This window comes from Hippopotamus amphibius, chromosome 15 (genome assembly GCF_030028045.1).
Source record: "Hippopotamus amphibius kiboko isolate mHipAmp2 chromosome 15, mHipAmp2.hap2, whole genome shotgun sequence".
NCBI classification, from domain to species: Eukaryota; Metazoa; Chordata; class Mammalia; order Artiodactyla; family Hippopotamidae; genus Hippopotamus; species Hippopotamus amphibius.
The window spans coordinates 52228248-52246694 of NC_080200.1; the positions used below are offsets into that span (position 1 = coordinate 52228248).

General features: G+C 35.5%; 1 protein-coding gene across 2 annotated transcripts in view; it reads left to right on the forward strand.

The window, feature by feature from the left end:
- The first annotated feature begins 3195 nt into the window (after positions 1–3195).
- CDH12 (cadherin 12) overlaps positions 3196–18447 on the forward strand; it is a 251083-nt gene continuing 235831 nt past the window's right edge. For both annotated transcript variants that reach the window (XM_057708941.1, XM_057708942.1), the window contains exon 1: positions 3196–3426. In XM_057708941.1, the coding sequence (XP_057564924.1) occupies positions 3196–3426 (231 nt within the window). The remainder of the gene's footprint in view (positions 3427–18447) is intronic.

Genomic DNA, 18447 nt, shown 5'->3' on the forward strand with positions numbered 1-18447 from the left:
TTAGTAGCTAACAGGTGCATCCCCTCAGGCTAGAGAAAAAAAATACATACTGCTTTATTTCTCCTTTTGGGAGTGTCCTTGTAGGATGCTCTCAAAGTATAAGTTTTGGCCCCTCCCCATCTGATATCTTATCTCAAGCGTAGTGAATTGCTCCCACATTAAATGTTTCAATTTGAATATTTGCAAAGAATGCATTGTACTTTTTATTATATTGTCTCTAACAATAATCATTAAACCGAATTGCAACTGACAGGTTGACAAAATGCCCTGTTTTATAAGCATGTGATTAAACATGTATTGATTTTCATTTTAGTTCTCTAGTTTTGGAAGCATTGTATTTAATTTCTGGCCTCCTACATTTTCGTCCTTTTGAAACCTCCTAGGCTATGGGCAATGGACCCCTAGTGCCAAATACATAAAACTTCCCTGGCTGGACTCACATTTTCCCCATGCTGCTTGTGGAACATAGAGTTGCTCTAAGCTTTCGTTCTCACTTCACTTGTCACCTATGACAGGCTTTTGCTAATTTAAGTTTTGGCTACTTAAGTTTTGCCATCAGGATATTCTGTTTGCATTTTTTTTTTTTTTTTACAGCACTGGTAAATTTGCTCTCATTTGTTTATTTGACTCTTTATTTTCTGTTTCTGATTTGAGACAAGGATTGTGTCTATTTTCTTATCTACCATGTAACAAAAGACCTAATACATTGTAGACACCCAAACCTTAGATAAGTGAATGAAAAAAAATTGTTTGTTGTAAGGAGATGTTCAAATCTCATTTAACCTAAATGCAGAGCAGAGGTTATTCATCTGATAGACATCCAAGGTTGCTGTGAGCTGCACACCACCTACAAAATAATTCCTCTGTATCCAGTGTTTCTAGCACACCAAGGCTAGAGAAACATTTTTTGTAACTTAAAGCTGATAGTAAAGCCTTATAAAACAATCTGACACTTTCTCAATAACTTACATGTTAGTAAGATCATTTACATTTAGTAATTTATGTTGTTCTTTCTTGAATGGTCCTATTCTTCCTATTTTCTAACTTCAGATAATTTTTTGCTCTTTTAAAACTGCTTCATTTTTTCCTTATTTTCTAAATCTGTGGTTCTCAATCTTGGCCTATTTTGCTCCTCCCAGGGGATATTTGGCAAAGTCTGGAGATTTTGGTTGTCACAACTGGCTGTTGGGGAGGATGCTACTGTCATCTATTGAGTAAAGGAAAGGGTGTGCTGCTAGAAATCCTAAAATGCACATGCTGGCTCCCCAGCAACAAACAGTTATCCATCCCAAAAGGTCAACTGTTCTGAGGTTGTGAAATCTTACTCCCAGTTCACTTTAAAAATAGTGATCCTTAATCATTAGAGATATGCAAATCGAAACCATAATGAGGTATCACCTGACACCAGTCAGAATGGCTATCATCAAAAAATCTAGAAACAATAAATGCTGGAGCGGCTGTGGAGAAAAGGGAACTCTCCTGCACTGTTGGTGGGAATGTAAGTTGATACAGCCACTAAGGAAAACAGTATGGAGATTCCTTTAAAAATTAAAAATAGAACTACCATATGATACAGAAATCCCACTGCTGGGCATATACCCTGAGAAAACCATAATTCAAAAAGGTACATGTACCACAATGTTCATTGCAGCACTATTTCCAATAGCCAGGACATGGAAACAACCTAAATGTCCATAGATGCATGAATGGATAAAGAAGATGTGATATATATACACAATGGAATATTACTAAGCCATAAAAAGGAGTGAAATTGAGTTATTTGTAGTGAGTTGGATGGACGTAGAGTCTGTCATACGGAGGGAAGTAAGCCATAAAGAGAAAAACAAATACCGTATGATAATGCATATATATATGGAATCTAAAAACATGGAACTGATGAACCCAGTGGCAGGGCAAGAATAAAGATGCAGACATAAAGAACAAACTAGAGAACATGGAGGGGTGGGGAGGCTAGGACGTAGTGAGAGAGTAGTATTGACATATATACACTACCAAATGTAAAATAGATAGCTAGTGGGAAGCTGCTACATAGCACAGGGAGATCAGCTCAGGATTTTGTGATGACCTAGAGGAATGAGATATGGAGGGTGGGAGGGAGACTCAAGAGGGAGGGGATATGGGGATATATGTATAAATACAGCTGATTTACTTTGCTGTACTGCAGAAACTAACACAACACTGTAAGACAATTATACTTCAATAAAGATGTGTAAAAAATATAGTGATCCTATACAATGGAATATTACTCAGCCATAAAAAAGAATGAAATAACGCCATTTGCAGCAATAATGCCAGTTGGATGAACCTAGAGATTATTATACTAAGTGAAGTAAGACAGAGAAAGACAAATATCACATGATATCCCTTATGTGTGGAATCCAAAAAAGTGATACAAATGAACTTACTTACAAAACAGAAATAGACTCGCAGACATAGAAAAGAAGCATATGGTTACTAAAGGGGAAAGGAGGCAGAGGAACTGGGAATTTGGGATTAAAAATTTTACACTGCTATAACAACAACAAAGACCTACTGTATAGCACAGGGAGTTATATTCAATATCTTGTAATAACCTATAATGGAAAAAATCTAAACAAGAATATATATGTCATGTATATATACACATATATATATATGTCTGAATTACTTTTCTATACACCCGAAACATTGTAAATCAACTATACTTCAATTAAAAGATAGTGATCCCTGTTTCCTTCATAAAATGATTATTAAATTTTAAAAAATGTTTGCTCCTATTTATGATATACCTTTTGCTTCACTGTAACTCATACTTTTTCAAGTCTGTAAAAAAGCTTAGATATTTTATCCAAGTTAACAGGCTAAATAGTAGTGACCATTTACCAATATAATTCTTTTAAAGACTTTCCTTTCTGTTTCTTTAAATGTTGACAGATATAATGAGAGTTTTGATGACTATCAGCATATAATTCTATCAATTTAATGTATCTTTGTTAATCTGTTTTATAGGTCCCTTTAGATGGAATATAATATAGCAGAAGCCTTTTCATCAAAAGGATTAATGCCTGCATTATCATTTCTGCAATAAAACAGAGAGCTAAGTGGTGGAGGCCACAGACACCTCAAACCTGGATTCCACAATTCTACATTAAGTGCTGGAATTTTTATTACTCTGCTGTAGGAAAGCCTTTGCCAATGCTTACAAGGAACTGTTTATCCCTGCTGCTCTGGGTCCTGTTTGATGGAGGTCTCCTAACACCACTTCAACCTCAGCCACAACAGACTTTAGCCACAGAACCAAGACAGAATGTTATCCACCTGCCAGGGCAGCAATCACATTTCCAACGAGTTAAACGTGGCTGGGTATGGAATCAATTTTTTGTGCTGGAGGAATACATGGGCTCCGAGCCTCAGTATGTGGGAAAGGTAATGACGTGTTTCTTTTGGCAACAACTTGATAGCAAGGGGGCTTATGCATTGTATATTGTGTATGGATGTTTTGCAGAGGAGGTGAACAAACCAGTGAGTAGAACACTGGAATTGAAATCCGAGAGACCTGGTTTCACTTCCTAACTCAATGGCCCGGGTAAGCTTTGGAATATCATTTAATCCCTCTTTGCTTCAATTCTCCCTGGTTATTTTAATGAAGTTATAATTATGTTCCTATTTTTGACATTATTCACCAAAGATGAGAAGTTAATATGTGTACATGTAATTAAAAGTGTTACTATAGCAAACTATTGGTCATAGCCATTCTGGAATTGTTTATCAATGCGAGACACAAGAAAAATATCAGCAGGTATAAATATTCTAAACTCTTGTTGGTATCTTTGAATGACCAGAACATCTCCCTTTCCCTCCCCCTTAAAAACATGACATACCATTTGAATTTATTTATTTATTTATTTATTTATTTATTTATTTATTTATTTATGTATTTTGGCTGCACTGGGTCCCAGTCACAGCACGTGGATCTTAGCAGGAGCATGCGAACTTCTTGGTTGCAGCATGGGGACTTTTAGTTGTGGCATGCATGTGTGATCTAGTTCCCCAACCAGGGATGAAACCTGGGTCACCTGCATTGTGTGCACAGTGTCTTACCCATTGGATCACCAGGGAAGTCTTACATACCATTTAGATTGTGATTCTGGAGTGCAGATGGTCCCAGATTTACAATGGTTTGACTTAAGATTTTTTAATTTTACAAGGTTGCAAAAACAGTATGCATTCTGTATCCACATAGCCATTCTATTTTTCACTTTTAGTATGATGCTCACTAAACTGCATGAAATAGTCAACACTTGATTATAAAATAGGCTTAGTGCTAGATGATTCTTCCTAACTGTAGGTTAATGTAAGGGTTCTGAGAATGTTTAAGTCTGTCTAGGCTAAGTAATAATATTCAGTAGAATAGGAGCATTAAATGGATTTTGACTTATAATGCTTTGAATGTACAATGGGTTTATTCAGACATAACCCCATTGTAAGTCGAAGAAGATCTATATTTGATTTGGCTTGCTTTTGCTTTATAAATACTTCCTTTATTATAGGTTTTGCAAGCTTCTTATAAAGCTATTTATGGACAAATTAATAAATGTTGGAATTCAGATATGTACACATCAATCTCAACACAACTCACAAATTTTAATATTATTGTAATTTTAAAGAAATTTAATTTTTTTCACAAAATAGTTGATGGCAACTATGTATTTCAGCACATTTATACATTACTGCTATTTTTCTTACATAAAATTTTTGACCCATGTCTATAATAGATAGACCTTACCAATGACACCAGAATTTTTTTCCACAGAGGTGAATATTTTATTTATTTTGATTTTGTTAATTCCACTTTTTAGTTTTCTAAAAGATTTTGCTCTGGTTTTAATAAAAGTATTTATGTCTGAAGAGAGTTTAAAATAAATCCAAAGACAGAAATAGAAAACCATAGTAGAAGGAGTTTTAGGAAGCTGATATAGAAGATTATGTCTCTTGAAATATTAAAGTGCCTAGAGGTTTCTGAAAACCTAAACTAATGAGAAACATCATGAGTCCTATGATTCTACTGCTGGCTCAAAGGAAACAAATCTATTCAAAATCTAAATTCTTTGCCCTAAGATTTTAGTATTTACCTTTTGGAAATTTATTTTTAAAGTATTGAGGAACACAGTGGGGAAGGTCCTCAGATAGAACCTCTGCTGGAAATGAACACACAGCTAAGGTTGCTCTAGTGTTACCAAACACAAGCTCATGTGCCTGATGAACAGTGAGGCCAAACAAACCTTTCTCTGCTTTCTTGGAGCAGAGAAAGGTTTATTGCAGGACCATAGGGGGATACAGTTGCCTAATGCCCCCAAATCCCAGAACTCCCTGAAGGGTTTCAACAAAGCACTTTTAAGGGCAAGATGAGGGATGGGTGTGGTTAGTTGTTGCAAACATCTTGGTGTAGGAATCCTTTGTTCTTGCAGCTGTCCACATAGGTCAGGTCACAATGTTCCTGTAAGTCTCCAACAAGACAAATGTTATTCTCTGTCCTGCAACTTTTTACCCCATACGAATGAACGCTTAAAGGCCAAAGTCCTGTGAATAAACTATCCTGTATATTTCAGATTATAGGCAACATTCCTTTACAAAAGGTGCAGAGTCAGCATGACTAAGCACAGGCAACGGAGCCCAAAGATTAAATTAAAAGAAACAGATCTAATATAGAGTCTGATTTGTTCTTCCCTATTACACTAGGGTAATATATTTCTCTGAGCAAATATTTTCTCTGGGGTACCTATGTATATGTAAAATTTTAGTCACATCAAATCGGTCTTTGAGTCCCAGTCTGGCAGTCGTATTTTTAGTGATCATGCAAAAAATACACAGTGCCATTTAGCAGGAGTAATCTCCTTGATAAACTGTCTACTAGGAATCAGGGTCTAGTCTTCTGGCCCTGGGAAAACTCCATAGGTGCTAGTCCTAAGGTCCATATGGTACCTGGTGAACCTCAAAATTGAGTGGAAAGTCAGAGAGAGCCTTTAGGGGGAGAATTGTCCACTGAGGCCCAAGTAAGTCCAATCCAGTGCAGGATACCCCCCTCAGATGGCATCGCTCCACAAATAGCCCTGAGCACAATAAGGGCCTTAGAAACTTTTGAAGAAATCACGCCAAAGCATGGATGTCCCTCGATGTTACTGTTCATTGTTTCTGCTTATATGATTCCTCTATATGATCACAGAATATAAAAATCACTAAACTTTTCCATGGTGAGATAATTTCATATTGTTCTGGTACACTCGTTTCTTATGATTGAATTTAATATAAGGATTGAATTTTAAAATCCAAAGCAAATGGAGTGGTAGCATAGCTCTAGAACTCTGCCTCCTGGGTGTCAGTTATCTCAACTCTGCTTGTGATGGAAGCTGGACATCGCATTGAGGTTCCTGGCAAATGTCTGCTGAGAAGCCATTCTCTGGTTTTGACTAAAGCAGGTCCATAGCCTTTACTTGCCAGAATTTGAGGTAAGAAATTTGACATTTTGTTGAAAATTTAATGAAATTGATTTTTAATCTATCCTAGCTGAAGTAGAATTTCACCTCCCAATGGACGTGATTAAAAGGATCTAGGGGCTGCTTATGCAGGTTTTGTTTGATATTATTGAATTCCATTTTTATAATTGCTATGATAGTATGGAATTCATCCAAATCACTTAAGAAATGAATTAGTATTTATAAATAGATTAAAAAGGAGTAGGTCTAAGATCTAACCTATTATGAAATTAAAACATTATTTTCATAGACACATGGTTCCCCATTTGTAAAGTATAATGAAAACCCATGGTTCTCAGGCAATGTATGTTTGTAATGCAAATGAAACAACAGTTGCCAAGATTTCATTTCCACATGGAAACTAATTAAAGTTTAATTAACTCTGCCTTGATGATTCTAGATGTGGGAACAGTAATATGATAACATTGGGACCAATTCAAGCCATTAGATGTATGTGTGTAAACATATATAAATATATTTGTGCTCCTTCTCTTTCTAGGAAGTCTTTGAGAGAGTTCATAGTAAAGCAAAGTACTGTAAATAATATAGAAATCTGTGTTAAGGGAAAGGGCAAATGTACAAGTGCCAAGCACAATGCTCAACTGAACTATTATAACTGAGCTTCAAATTTAATGTATGTTTCTTTGCAGCAAGAACATACATGGAAAACATTAATTTGTAGAGTTCCTGTTATTGGAAGCTCCACTTATTGAGAGAATAAAGCAATTTACCTATCTTCAAATATATAAGAATTTCTTCCAGTGGAAATTAATGGGGGAGGGGTTGAGTGGCTTAATGGGCATTAGCCTCAACAACTGTTATATTTAGTGTTTAAAAGGAGCAGATGTTATTGTTGACATCCCTTCAAGAAAGACCAAACTATGGTATTGCTATAATGAATATCATTTTATATACAAATACATCCCAAGGCTGTCCAGAGGTAAAACCAATGCTTTTCTCAAATAGACATTTTGGATTTACTAGAACATCTGGAAACATATAAGATGGCATATTGCAGAGCAGCACAGAAATTAATTTGATCAGCAAACATTTTTAATTCATGTATTACCTATTGCTCAAAATCACCTCAAAAAATAGAATTATTAAAGACACACATGCACGTGCACTTACACACACACACACCCAGTACGTTGATTATACTAACAAATATAACTGGGTGCCTTTGTCTGTACAGTACTAATTTATGTCATAGCCTCAAAGCTACCTATCAAGAAAATGCTGCCCATCTCATCTTCAAAGAATAATTTAGATAATTGAGTCGTCACTTCAGATGATCTTGGTTGGCAGCAATTCTTAAATTGAAAGTGTTTCAAATGGCAGAAAGATTAAAAATTGAAGCATATCTAAACCCTAATTTTAGAGGCATTCTTTTATTCAATATGTTTTTTATTGAGAATGCATAACAATTTCAGAAAGTATTGAGGCTTGTAGGGATAAATTTAAGTATGAATGTCTTTAGAATGCAATTGTAAGAGGTAAGCTTTATTGGGTGTCTTAGGGCACTATTTTAATTGCTATACTTACATAAATTTATGTAATCTTTACAACAGCACTATGAGGAAGATTACTAGTAGCCTCATTTTTCATATTGGAAAACTGAGGCATAGAAAAGTTACATAACTACCCATGGCCCAACACCCAATAAATACTGAAACCGGGATTTTAAGCTGGGTAGAGCGGGGTAGTTTAGTTCCTTTGCACCAGAAAATATTGCATTTTATTGTCCAATAAGCATCTTAGAAGCTAACAATAATTTTAATACTCTGTCAAAGTACCATGACAAAGACCCTATTAGGGATTGTGGAGACAAAGGAAGGTCTATGACTATGCCTAGAAGATGGAGGAATTGGAGAAAGGCTTCACAGATGACAAAGCACCTGAGATGAGTCTTGAAGGATGACTATTTTTTCAGGAAAGATAGTCAGAGGAAAAGTTTTATAGGCACTGAGGCCTGAAGGTGCAAGGTGAGCCTCGATTACATTTCAGTATAGTCAGAGAGTGTGAAACCAACATTTCAAAATAGGTAAATAGAGAAAGTGAAGAGGCTCAAGTCTGACACCAAGATCAGTAATATTTGCTCTTTTTTATTTTTTTTTAAATTGAGATATAATTGACATAGAATAGCAGTTTCGGGTGTACAATGTAATGATTTAATATTTGTATACATTGTGAAATGGTCAACCCAATAAGTCTAGTTAACATCTGTCACCATGCATAGTTATAATTTTTTTTCTTGTGATGAGGACTTAAGATTTACTCTCTTAGCAACCTTCAAATATGCAATACAGTATTATTAACCATAGTCACCATGCTGTACATTACAGTATGATTTGTTCTAAAAGGTGTTAGGATCCACAAAGCATCTTGGTTGAGGATTGTCATGGGCAGGATTGCAGTTCTAAAATGCTCACTCAGAGATCATTTTGAAGGACTCAGAGACAGAAAAACAGACGTTGAGATAGGGAGAGTATGTAGGAGACGGTAACGGTAGGATTGTCTAGAAAATAGTAAAGGAAATGGGATACTGGAGTTGGACATTTGAAAGGTAGACAGCTTATAGACGATTTCAAGATCCATTGGTCAAGAGGATGTAAAGGATGAAACAAAAAATTAGTGGATAATCTTATGTAAAGAATGAGAGGGAGAAGGAAAAAAATGATGCAGATTTCTGGCTTCTGTTTTGCTAGAATTCTGTATAGATTTGATTCTAGAGTAAGGAATAGAATGGTCACTGTTTGACATTACATATCCAGAGTTGATGAGAAGTATGCAGGTGAAGTATCTCGTAGATATTTAGATATATTAACCTAGAGTTCACAAAAGAGGCCTATGGTAGAGATACAGACTTAGGAGTAATTGGTATACAGATAGTGGTCAAAATCACATAAGTGGGTAACAAGCTAGGAAAAATTACAGAGAAGATATGAGAACACTGATTTTTAACTGCAAAGCAGATGAAGAATAGATAGATCTGATTAATAAGAAGTAAAAGTCAAATGATTAAGAGTATTATGGAAAATGAAATAAAAGTTTTAAAAATAAGAAATGGAAAATTATGTCAAACTCCACAGGTCAAATTAAACAATAACTGGAACACCTCTAGTGATTTTGTCAGTTAGTGAGCCAGAGGTAAACTTAATCAAAATGATTTTAATCATTTTCTCCAGAGTTTGAAGAAAGGAGAAAGGGATGGATACAGCCTGTAGATGAAATTTCAAAAGTGTAGGTGAAATTTGTGTATGCTGGTTTGCTCTGATTAGGATTCTATCAGTGTTTTCCAGAGAAACGAAGCCAATAGGATATATATGAGTGACTTAAGGGAAATGACTTTTTAAAAGATTTTCAGGTGGTAGAACTAATCAGCAATGTGTGATTTTCCTCACCAGAAAGAAACCCTAAGAAAGGAGGAAAAGGAGTAGGTGACTTCATCAGTTCATTATTGCAGTTATTTTTTTCTTTTTTTTTGGGGGGGGGGGTGGAGGGGTCATTGTAGTGGAATAGAGAAGAGTACTAAAAAAGAAGTCCAAGAGAAACCAGGATGGATCTACAAAACCTAAGGTTCTAAAGAGACATACCAATAAAAATATATGCTTTTTTATGATGTACACGCACAACTCAGAGATATGGTGGCTTCAGGTCCAGACCACAGCTATAAAGCAAACATTGCTTCTACAAAATTGTCATCAGGCATTTGGGGGAAGAAAGGGAGGGATAAATAGGGGGAGCATAGGGGAGTTTAATGTCAGTGAAACTATTCCGTATGATACTGTGATAAGATACATGACTATGCACTTGCCAAAATCTATATAATATACAACACCAAGAGCAAACCCTAATATAAACTATGGCCTTTAGTTAATAATAAAGTATCGATACTGCTTAAAAAAATAAAAGCAAACATTGCAATCCAATGAGTCATACACATGTTTTGATTTCCTGGAGCAAATAAAAGTTAGTTTGCACTATATGTAGTCTATTAAGTGTGCAATAGGATTATGTCTGAAACAACAATGTGCATACCTTAATTTAAAAATACTTTATTGCTAAAAGACACTAACTAACTGTCATCTTAGCCTTCAGCAAGTCGTAGTAGTAACATCAAAGATCACTGATCATAGATTACCATAAAATGTAATAATAACAAAAAAGTTTGAAATATTGGGAAAATCACCAAATGGGACCCAGTGGCAGGAAGTGAACAAATATGGTTGGAAAAATGGCACCAATAGACTTGCTGGATAGAGAGTTGCCATAAACTTTCAGTTTATAAGAAGTGTATATCTGAGATGCATAATAATGTAAAATGCAATAAAACAAGGTGTGCCTGTATGCGTGTGTATGTATGTATTCATATATATGTGTATATATATACATATATACATACCTATATATATTCATATATATTCATATTATATTTGAATACATATGAAAGTCAAGGCAGTAGCAATAGAATTTCATTTTTTAAATAAGCATATGTAGAATTTTTTTAGATTAGTAAAAAAAGAATAAGAAAGAAAAATAGATAGTATGATAGCATATTAAAATAGCTATAATTGCATTGCATATTATTTGTCTATCTGGAATTTCTTCTAAATTAACACAATATTAGGATTATATTTTGACTCATATATCTCTTTGCATCCAATAAAAATGCAAATTATATCGTAAAGTTATACTAACACATTTAAAACTTATTTTCATGGCTCAACATCTTTCATTCTCTCTCTCTTGTTCTCTTTTTCTCTCTGCCTTTCTCTTTCTCTCTTTCTTTCATTTTCTCTCCCTCTCCTGCTTACTTGCTTTCTCTTTCTTTTTCTTTCTTTCTTCCTTTCTCTTTCTTTCTTTTTCTTTCTTCCTTTCTCTTTCTTTCTTTCTTTCTTTCTTTCTTTCTTTCTTTCTTTCTTTCTTTCTTTCTTTCTTTCTTTCTTTCTCTCTCTCTCTCTCTCTTTCTTTCCTTCTTTCTTTCTTTCTTTCTTTTTCTTTCTTTCTTTCTGTCATCCCCTTGTCTCTCTCTCTGTCTCTCTCTGTCTCTCTCCTTCTCTCCTTTCTTTCTTTCTATCTGGTTCATGAGTCATGTAACTTTTTGAGAAGCCCATAATGTACTTTTTTTTTAACATAAATTTATTTATTTATTTATTTATTGGCTGCATTGAGTCTTCGTTGCTGGGTGCGTGCAGGCCTTCTCTAGTTGCAGTGAGCAGGGGCTACTCTTCCTTGTGGTGCGCCGGCTTCTCATTGAGGTGGCTTCTCTCGTTGCAGAGCACAAGCTCTTAGGTGTTCAGGCTTCAGTAGTTGCGGCACATGGGCTCAATAGTTGTGGCTCATGGGCTCTAGAGCTCAGGCTCAGTAGTTGTGGTGCATAGGCTTAGTTGCTCTGTGGCATGTGGAATCTTCCCAGCCCAGGGATCAAACTCAAGTCCTCTGCATTGATAGGCGGATTCTTAACCACTGTGCCACTAGGGAAGTCCCCATAATGTACTTTTCATGGTTTGATTTACTCCTAAATTGCGAGCTTTCAATATCTGAGTAATTCCTGCTCATTTGAGATTCAAGGTTCATCACACCAGCTCAATCTTCATACAAGATTTAAAACCTTATGCATCCTCTTGACTCCTGCCTCACTTACATATCTGAGAACCTTTGCAGTATATTCAAGTGCCCTAAATCAAGGTCTTGTTCTAATCCATTCTGCTGCCAGATGGATTGACCTTGCTGCTAATCAAAGCATCTTTAGCTACCTGCTCTTTCTGTAGCAAAACATCAGAAGAAACCATTGGGTAAGCCTGATATTTTATTATTGATACATACCTTGGTTCTTAAATATACCCCTGAGTTGTATAGTTTCTCTCAATACATGAGGCTGTCTTTGAAATAAACATTTTGAGGTGTAATTAGATAGCAGTATGTCTAAAAGGAAAATTGCTAAAATAGAATTTGAACAAAAAAATAACAATATACTAAAGTTCTTGTCAAATAGTTGATGCCTGTCGTATGCCAGTTCTTCTTTCTCCTTTACAATTAATTGCATGCTTCTAGCATGCTAGTTGTTTCACAATAGCTGTGCAGTAAAGGCTTAATGGGTTTATTTTAATTGAATTGGCAGGACCTTGAATGGAATTCAACTATCTTTAAATCAATATATGAATCATTTAAAACAACATTTCAAAAATAACATGGACAGCATTAAGATTTGAGCATTCATTTCTTTTTCTCCTTCTTTTTTCTTTCTTTCTTCTCCTTCTCCCCTCCTCTCCTGCTGTTTTTCCACCCAACCTCTATCTTTCAATCTTTCCTTTTCTTTTAACCACTTCTCTGTATTATTTAGGGATTTGCTTGACTCATTACTTAAAAGCTAAGATAAAGAGTTTGGAGGATTTAATTCTAATTTTCAGGTCTTATAGTACTTATCCACATGAAAGTGCTTAAGCACATGTGTGTCAATCCACACAACTAAAAACACAGTAGAATATCATATAGCCAGATTATATTTTCACCAGAAATAACACAAAGGCATTTGTTACAAACTTCACAGTACAGTTCACTCTGTGTGTGTGTGCATGTGTGTGTGTGTGTTTAGGTGTGTGTGTTTCCAAAATTTTTTCAGTAAAACATTAGTTGAAAAAAAATTTAGTTGGATTCTTTGGAAAATGGTGCTCTCTGTGGGCTAATATTGATGAAGCACTACCACTTACAAATTATACAAGGTGATAAGTGGTGGGGCCCAATGGAATGATTAGAAAAGTACTCTGGGAAAGGCCACCTGTATGACAAGATAACAGAAAAAGCAAGTACAGTGTGACCGGAATAATAAAGATTTCAAATTTAATGTTCTCATCTTTTAACACCATTGAATTTATGAATTTATGCCACAGTTAACCTACTCAGACCTGCACTTGTAATATAGAGGGGTTCTTTTGATATACTTTAAACATAACAAATATCTGGGGAAGGTTTTTTTTTTTTTGGCTGCATTGGGTCTTCTTTACTGCACGTGGGGTTTCTCTAGTAGTGGCGTGTGGGGGCTACTCTTCCTTCCGGTGCATGGGCTTATTGTGCTGGCTTCCCATTGCGGAGCATGGGCTCTAGGCATGTGAGCTTCAGTAGTTGCAGCACATGGGCTCAGCAGTTGTGGCACATGGCCTCAGTAGTTGTGGCTCAAGCGCTCCAGAACACAGGCTCAGTAGTTGTGGCACACAGGCTTAGCTGCTCCGTGGCATGTGGGATTTTCCTGGACCAGAGATGGAACCCGTGTCCCCTGCATTGGCAGGTGGATTCTTAACCACTGTACCACTAGGGAAGTCCCCCAAATTCCTCTTTCTTGACTCTGAAAAAAAAGTAAAACCACTGTGTTAGGAGGTACTATCTACATGCGTTTGACTGTTTGTGAGGAACAACCTAATTTATTGCTACTGACATTTAATCAATACAACTAATATATGAAATTACTATTATGGAAGCATATGTTTTCTACTCCTGGATTTTCCCATAGAGATCACCTAAAGGAGATTTCCTATATAGCGCATATCAGCGTAACCGATTTAGAGTAGGCTTTTAATGTGTATTCATTCTCATTATTAAAGAATGCTGCTGCTTTGCTGTTCTTGTTGTTGTTGTCTTTGTTTTCTGTGACCTGTCAGGAAACTATTAGGTTTCTTTCCCTTCCTTCTTCCCTTCTTTCCTTCCTTTTCCCCTTTTCCTTCCCTCCCTCCCTTCCTCTTTCTTTCTTTTTCTTCCTTCCTTCCTTCCTCTTTCTTTCTTTCTTTCTTTCTTTCTTTCTTTCTTTCTTTCTTTCTTTCTTTCCTTTCTTTCTTTCTTTCTTTCTTTCTTTCTTTCTTTCTTTCTTCTTTCTTTCTTTCTTTCTTTCTCTTTCTTTCTTTCTTTTTCTTTCTCTTTCTTTCTCTTTCTCTTTCTTTCTTTCTTTCTTTCTTTCTTTCTTTCTTTCTTTCTTTCTTTCCTTTCTTTCTTTCTTTCTTTCTTTCTTTCTTTCTTTCTTTCTTCTTTCTTTCTTTCTTTCTTTCTCTTTCTTTCTTTCTTTTTCTTTCTCTTTCTTTCTCTTTCTCTTTCTTTCTTTCTTTCTTTCTTTCTTTCTTTCTTTCTTTTTCTTTCTTTCTCTTTCTTTCTTTCCTTCTTCTTTCTTTCTCTCCCTCCCTTCCTCCCTCGCTCCCTTCCTTCCTTCTTTCTACAGTTTCATGAATGTTGTAAGAAAACATGAGATGCCTGGGTCAGAGAAAAGGTACATTCTCACTCATAGCACAGCAGGCAATAGAACCATCAGCATCAAGTCAGTTCCCATTGCTTCAGGTACCAACGGGCAAAATGGATAGGTCAGATGGGTGCCAACATATGCAGTGGGTTGCATTACAGGAGAGGAACCATGATTATTCCTGCCCTTCCTCTGAGAGGGAGACATTACTGTCATTTTATTGCATTGCAAGCATTATGTGCCCTTTGCTTTGAAAGAAGACAATATATCTCAACTTTTCAAAGTTGTAGCTATATAAAATTCTTGAAAATAGAACTTGAGAGAAAGGGCATTTGGGGCTTTCTGTGTAAGACCTGCAGGAACAAAAGAGACAATGGAGAATTATCTCTCAATGCGATATAGTGTGTTCACTCACTAAAGCAACACCATGTAATGTAGTGAGTTAGTAAAGTTAGAAACAGTTTAAATACCTTCTTCTGCCAGATAAGTGAATTGCTTTGTCAGCAGTCAAATGATAGCATGTGCGCTCTCTCTCTCGTTCTCTTTCTTTTTATGCAACATAAAAATCATATTCTCTTCCATCCTGGATTTTGGACTTAGAATGATATACATAAAGGGGGAGTGGAACTGAATGTATGAAGAAATGTCCTAAGTCTACTTCTGGCCCTTACTGGTGCTGGTCTCCGTGAATTAATTATCTTCTCAATAAGTATAACCTTTTCAATATATATAATTTTTTTATCTTAATGATAGAAAATAACTTATCTTTTAGCCACTGGATATGAATAATTGTTTGGAATATAACCTCTTCATAATTATATTGATAGTCTCTCTCCTTGATTAAAATTACTTTTTCCATCATCAATGGTGATTTATTATAATAAGGAATGAAGGGTTCATATAGAATTAAATTTCTCTTTATTTTACAAAGTATTCAGTGATATTTAATTTGGAAATAACCCTAGATAGTTTGGAATTATTTATAGAATTTTATGATACTTTCAGCCATCTATTTTAAAGGCTATGAGATTGTTATTCAAAATGTGTTCAAAGTGATGGGCATTAAAATAGGGCAGTGATATTCTTCTATGATATATAAGAGGTTCTAAATACAATTCTCTGTTGAGTAGACTTATAAACTAAACAATAAATTAGTAGCATTGACAAGAGGAAATCACAATTATTTTGGCCATGTCAGCTACTGTTGCAAATACACTTCAAATAGTAACTTTTGAGGCCATTTTAACCAGTGCTGTAGCTTTAAAAAGCAAACAAAATAAATTAAAACACAAGGAAGACCATACTTTGAAAATAAAGCCAGGTAATAAGAAATGGTTGAAAACATAAACCTCCAGTAATTTTTCACTTCAATTGAAATATTTTGAGCATCAAATAGGAAAATATTTGTTATTTTTGATATCCACTAAATGATTGTGATCAGGAGATTCCTTAAAAATTCTTCCTTTGCTTCAACTGTCTACAAACTAGAACATGATGTTTTTTCAAGTCTATAGCTGCACTCATGTACTGCCAAAAAAGCATGTGGAAACTAGCAATAGTTTAATTTCTGATAAATGAACAAAGAAAAATTGTTTAATTAAATAATCAGAGCTTCTTAACTCATTTAAAGCCTAGCTTTAAAATTACACTGAAAATAAAAGTAAGATCAAAAATAACAAGGTAAATATTATTCTTTCTTTCTTTCTCCCTCCCTTTCTTTCCCTCCCTCCCTTCCTTCTTTCTTGATTAGAAAATGTCTTAAGAGAACAAAATATTGGGAAATTTAGGGGAAAAGTAGAGGCTATTTTAACAGATGAAAGCTCGACTTCCTTTTAGATAGTATCATTGAACACTTCCAAATATATATTTTCTAATATCAAGGAATTCCTTCAAGGTACACACTTTATTGTGAATGTTTGCATATCCCTTGGTTCCCTAGCAGTCAGTGACATATTTGACCACCCCTCTGCCCTTAACAACAAATAGACTTTCATCGTCACCCCTTGACAGCTTGTGCAAACACTGTGCATTTCCAGTTAAGTGAATGCTTGTAAATATCTGGCTCTTGTGGATCATGAAAGAGCAAGTCTCCATCCTCACGGTTTGGGGTCAGAGTAGTGGAAATGAGGAGAGGATGGAAGAAAGTCATTTCAGTGTCCAGTTACTCCTGAAGAAATCCATGTCCCCAGTTTCTCAGTGTCTGCATGACAAGCTCCTCAGTATATACACCTTCCCCTGATCCCGTTGCTTTATTCTGGAAGGAAAGAATGGTTCTGTTACTAAATTTGGTTGAAGAATCTTAATCACATATTTTTCCCTTAATGGTAACAAGTATCTAAGCATCTTTGAAAGTGCTTCTTTGCTTAATGTCTCCACTTATGCTATCCTTTATTTCAAAGTCAGGGCATTCTAGAGAAATATTTTGTGCAATAAAAAAATCCCTAAACATTAACAGGAACCTTTCAAATATAAGTTTTGATCAGGAATTGGCAAACTATGGCTTGCAGACCAAATCCAGCCTGCTGCCTGTTTTTGTAAATAAAGTTTTATTGGAACATAGTCATGGTTGTCTACATACTGTCTATAGCTGCTTCCACACATGACGGCAAGGCTGCCTATTTAGGACAGAAATCTCATGTCACAAAACCTGAAAAACTTACTATCTGGCTCTTTACAGAAAAATTCCTTAGATAATTACACTTGACACAACAAAAATTGTGCATGGACTTAGGTCTTTTATGTGTAGACACTCAGAACTGCTCACTGAGTCCTGTCCATCTTGAGGATTCAGGATTCTCATTCACAGTCTGGTTCTCAGAAATGTGTCTCCTGGGAGACAGCGGGCAGGGTGCAATGAAAAATCCTGCCCTCTTTTGTGGCTTTGAATAACCTTTCTACCTCAGTGTCTTCATCTGTAGAGTAGGGATGATATGGAAAGAAAATAAGGCTATTGTGTGGGTGCATTAATCCACATATGGGACAATGTATGAACATTCTCAGCCAGATATCATTAGTGTTGCTGTGCTACCCTCACTCAACAATGTTTCTTGCCCAGTATAGACATCATAATATTTCTGGATGGAACATGGGAATTTGGGTTTCACAAAAAGGTGTCTAGATTAATCACAGTATGCTTTCACTCCTTGGAGCAAGAGAATCATATAGGATGACTCTGTCATATTCTATGGAGTAAGGCATAGATTCCCATTTCCACTATTACTCCTTAGTTTACCAAGAATCTCCCAGCACCACAAGCATGCCCATGTTGCAAGCTCTTGTTCCCTTATCTAAGGGTATCCAAATGGCCAGAACAATGGTAAAGGATAATCTTGGCCATACAGTCACAGAAGTGGGGGAATTACTACCAGAATTAATTTAGCTCACATTGTTGGGAGAGCAATGATTCCTATCACAAAGCACAGATGAAATGAGCTTATTCAGAGTTAACAATGTATTGGAAAAATTAAGTTAAAACCAAATATATTCATGAGAACAAATGAATAAAATCAAGATACAGAGACTTATAATACACTAGACTAAATCAATGTTAATATGCATAGTGGATAAAATCATTTAAACACTATTTAACAGACCGTTTTCATTTCTTTGGTTGGTTTAGACATGTTTGTTATGTATAACATCTGGCTCCATTATACTCGTTACAATAAACAATTACAAATAAACTTTGCA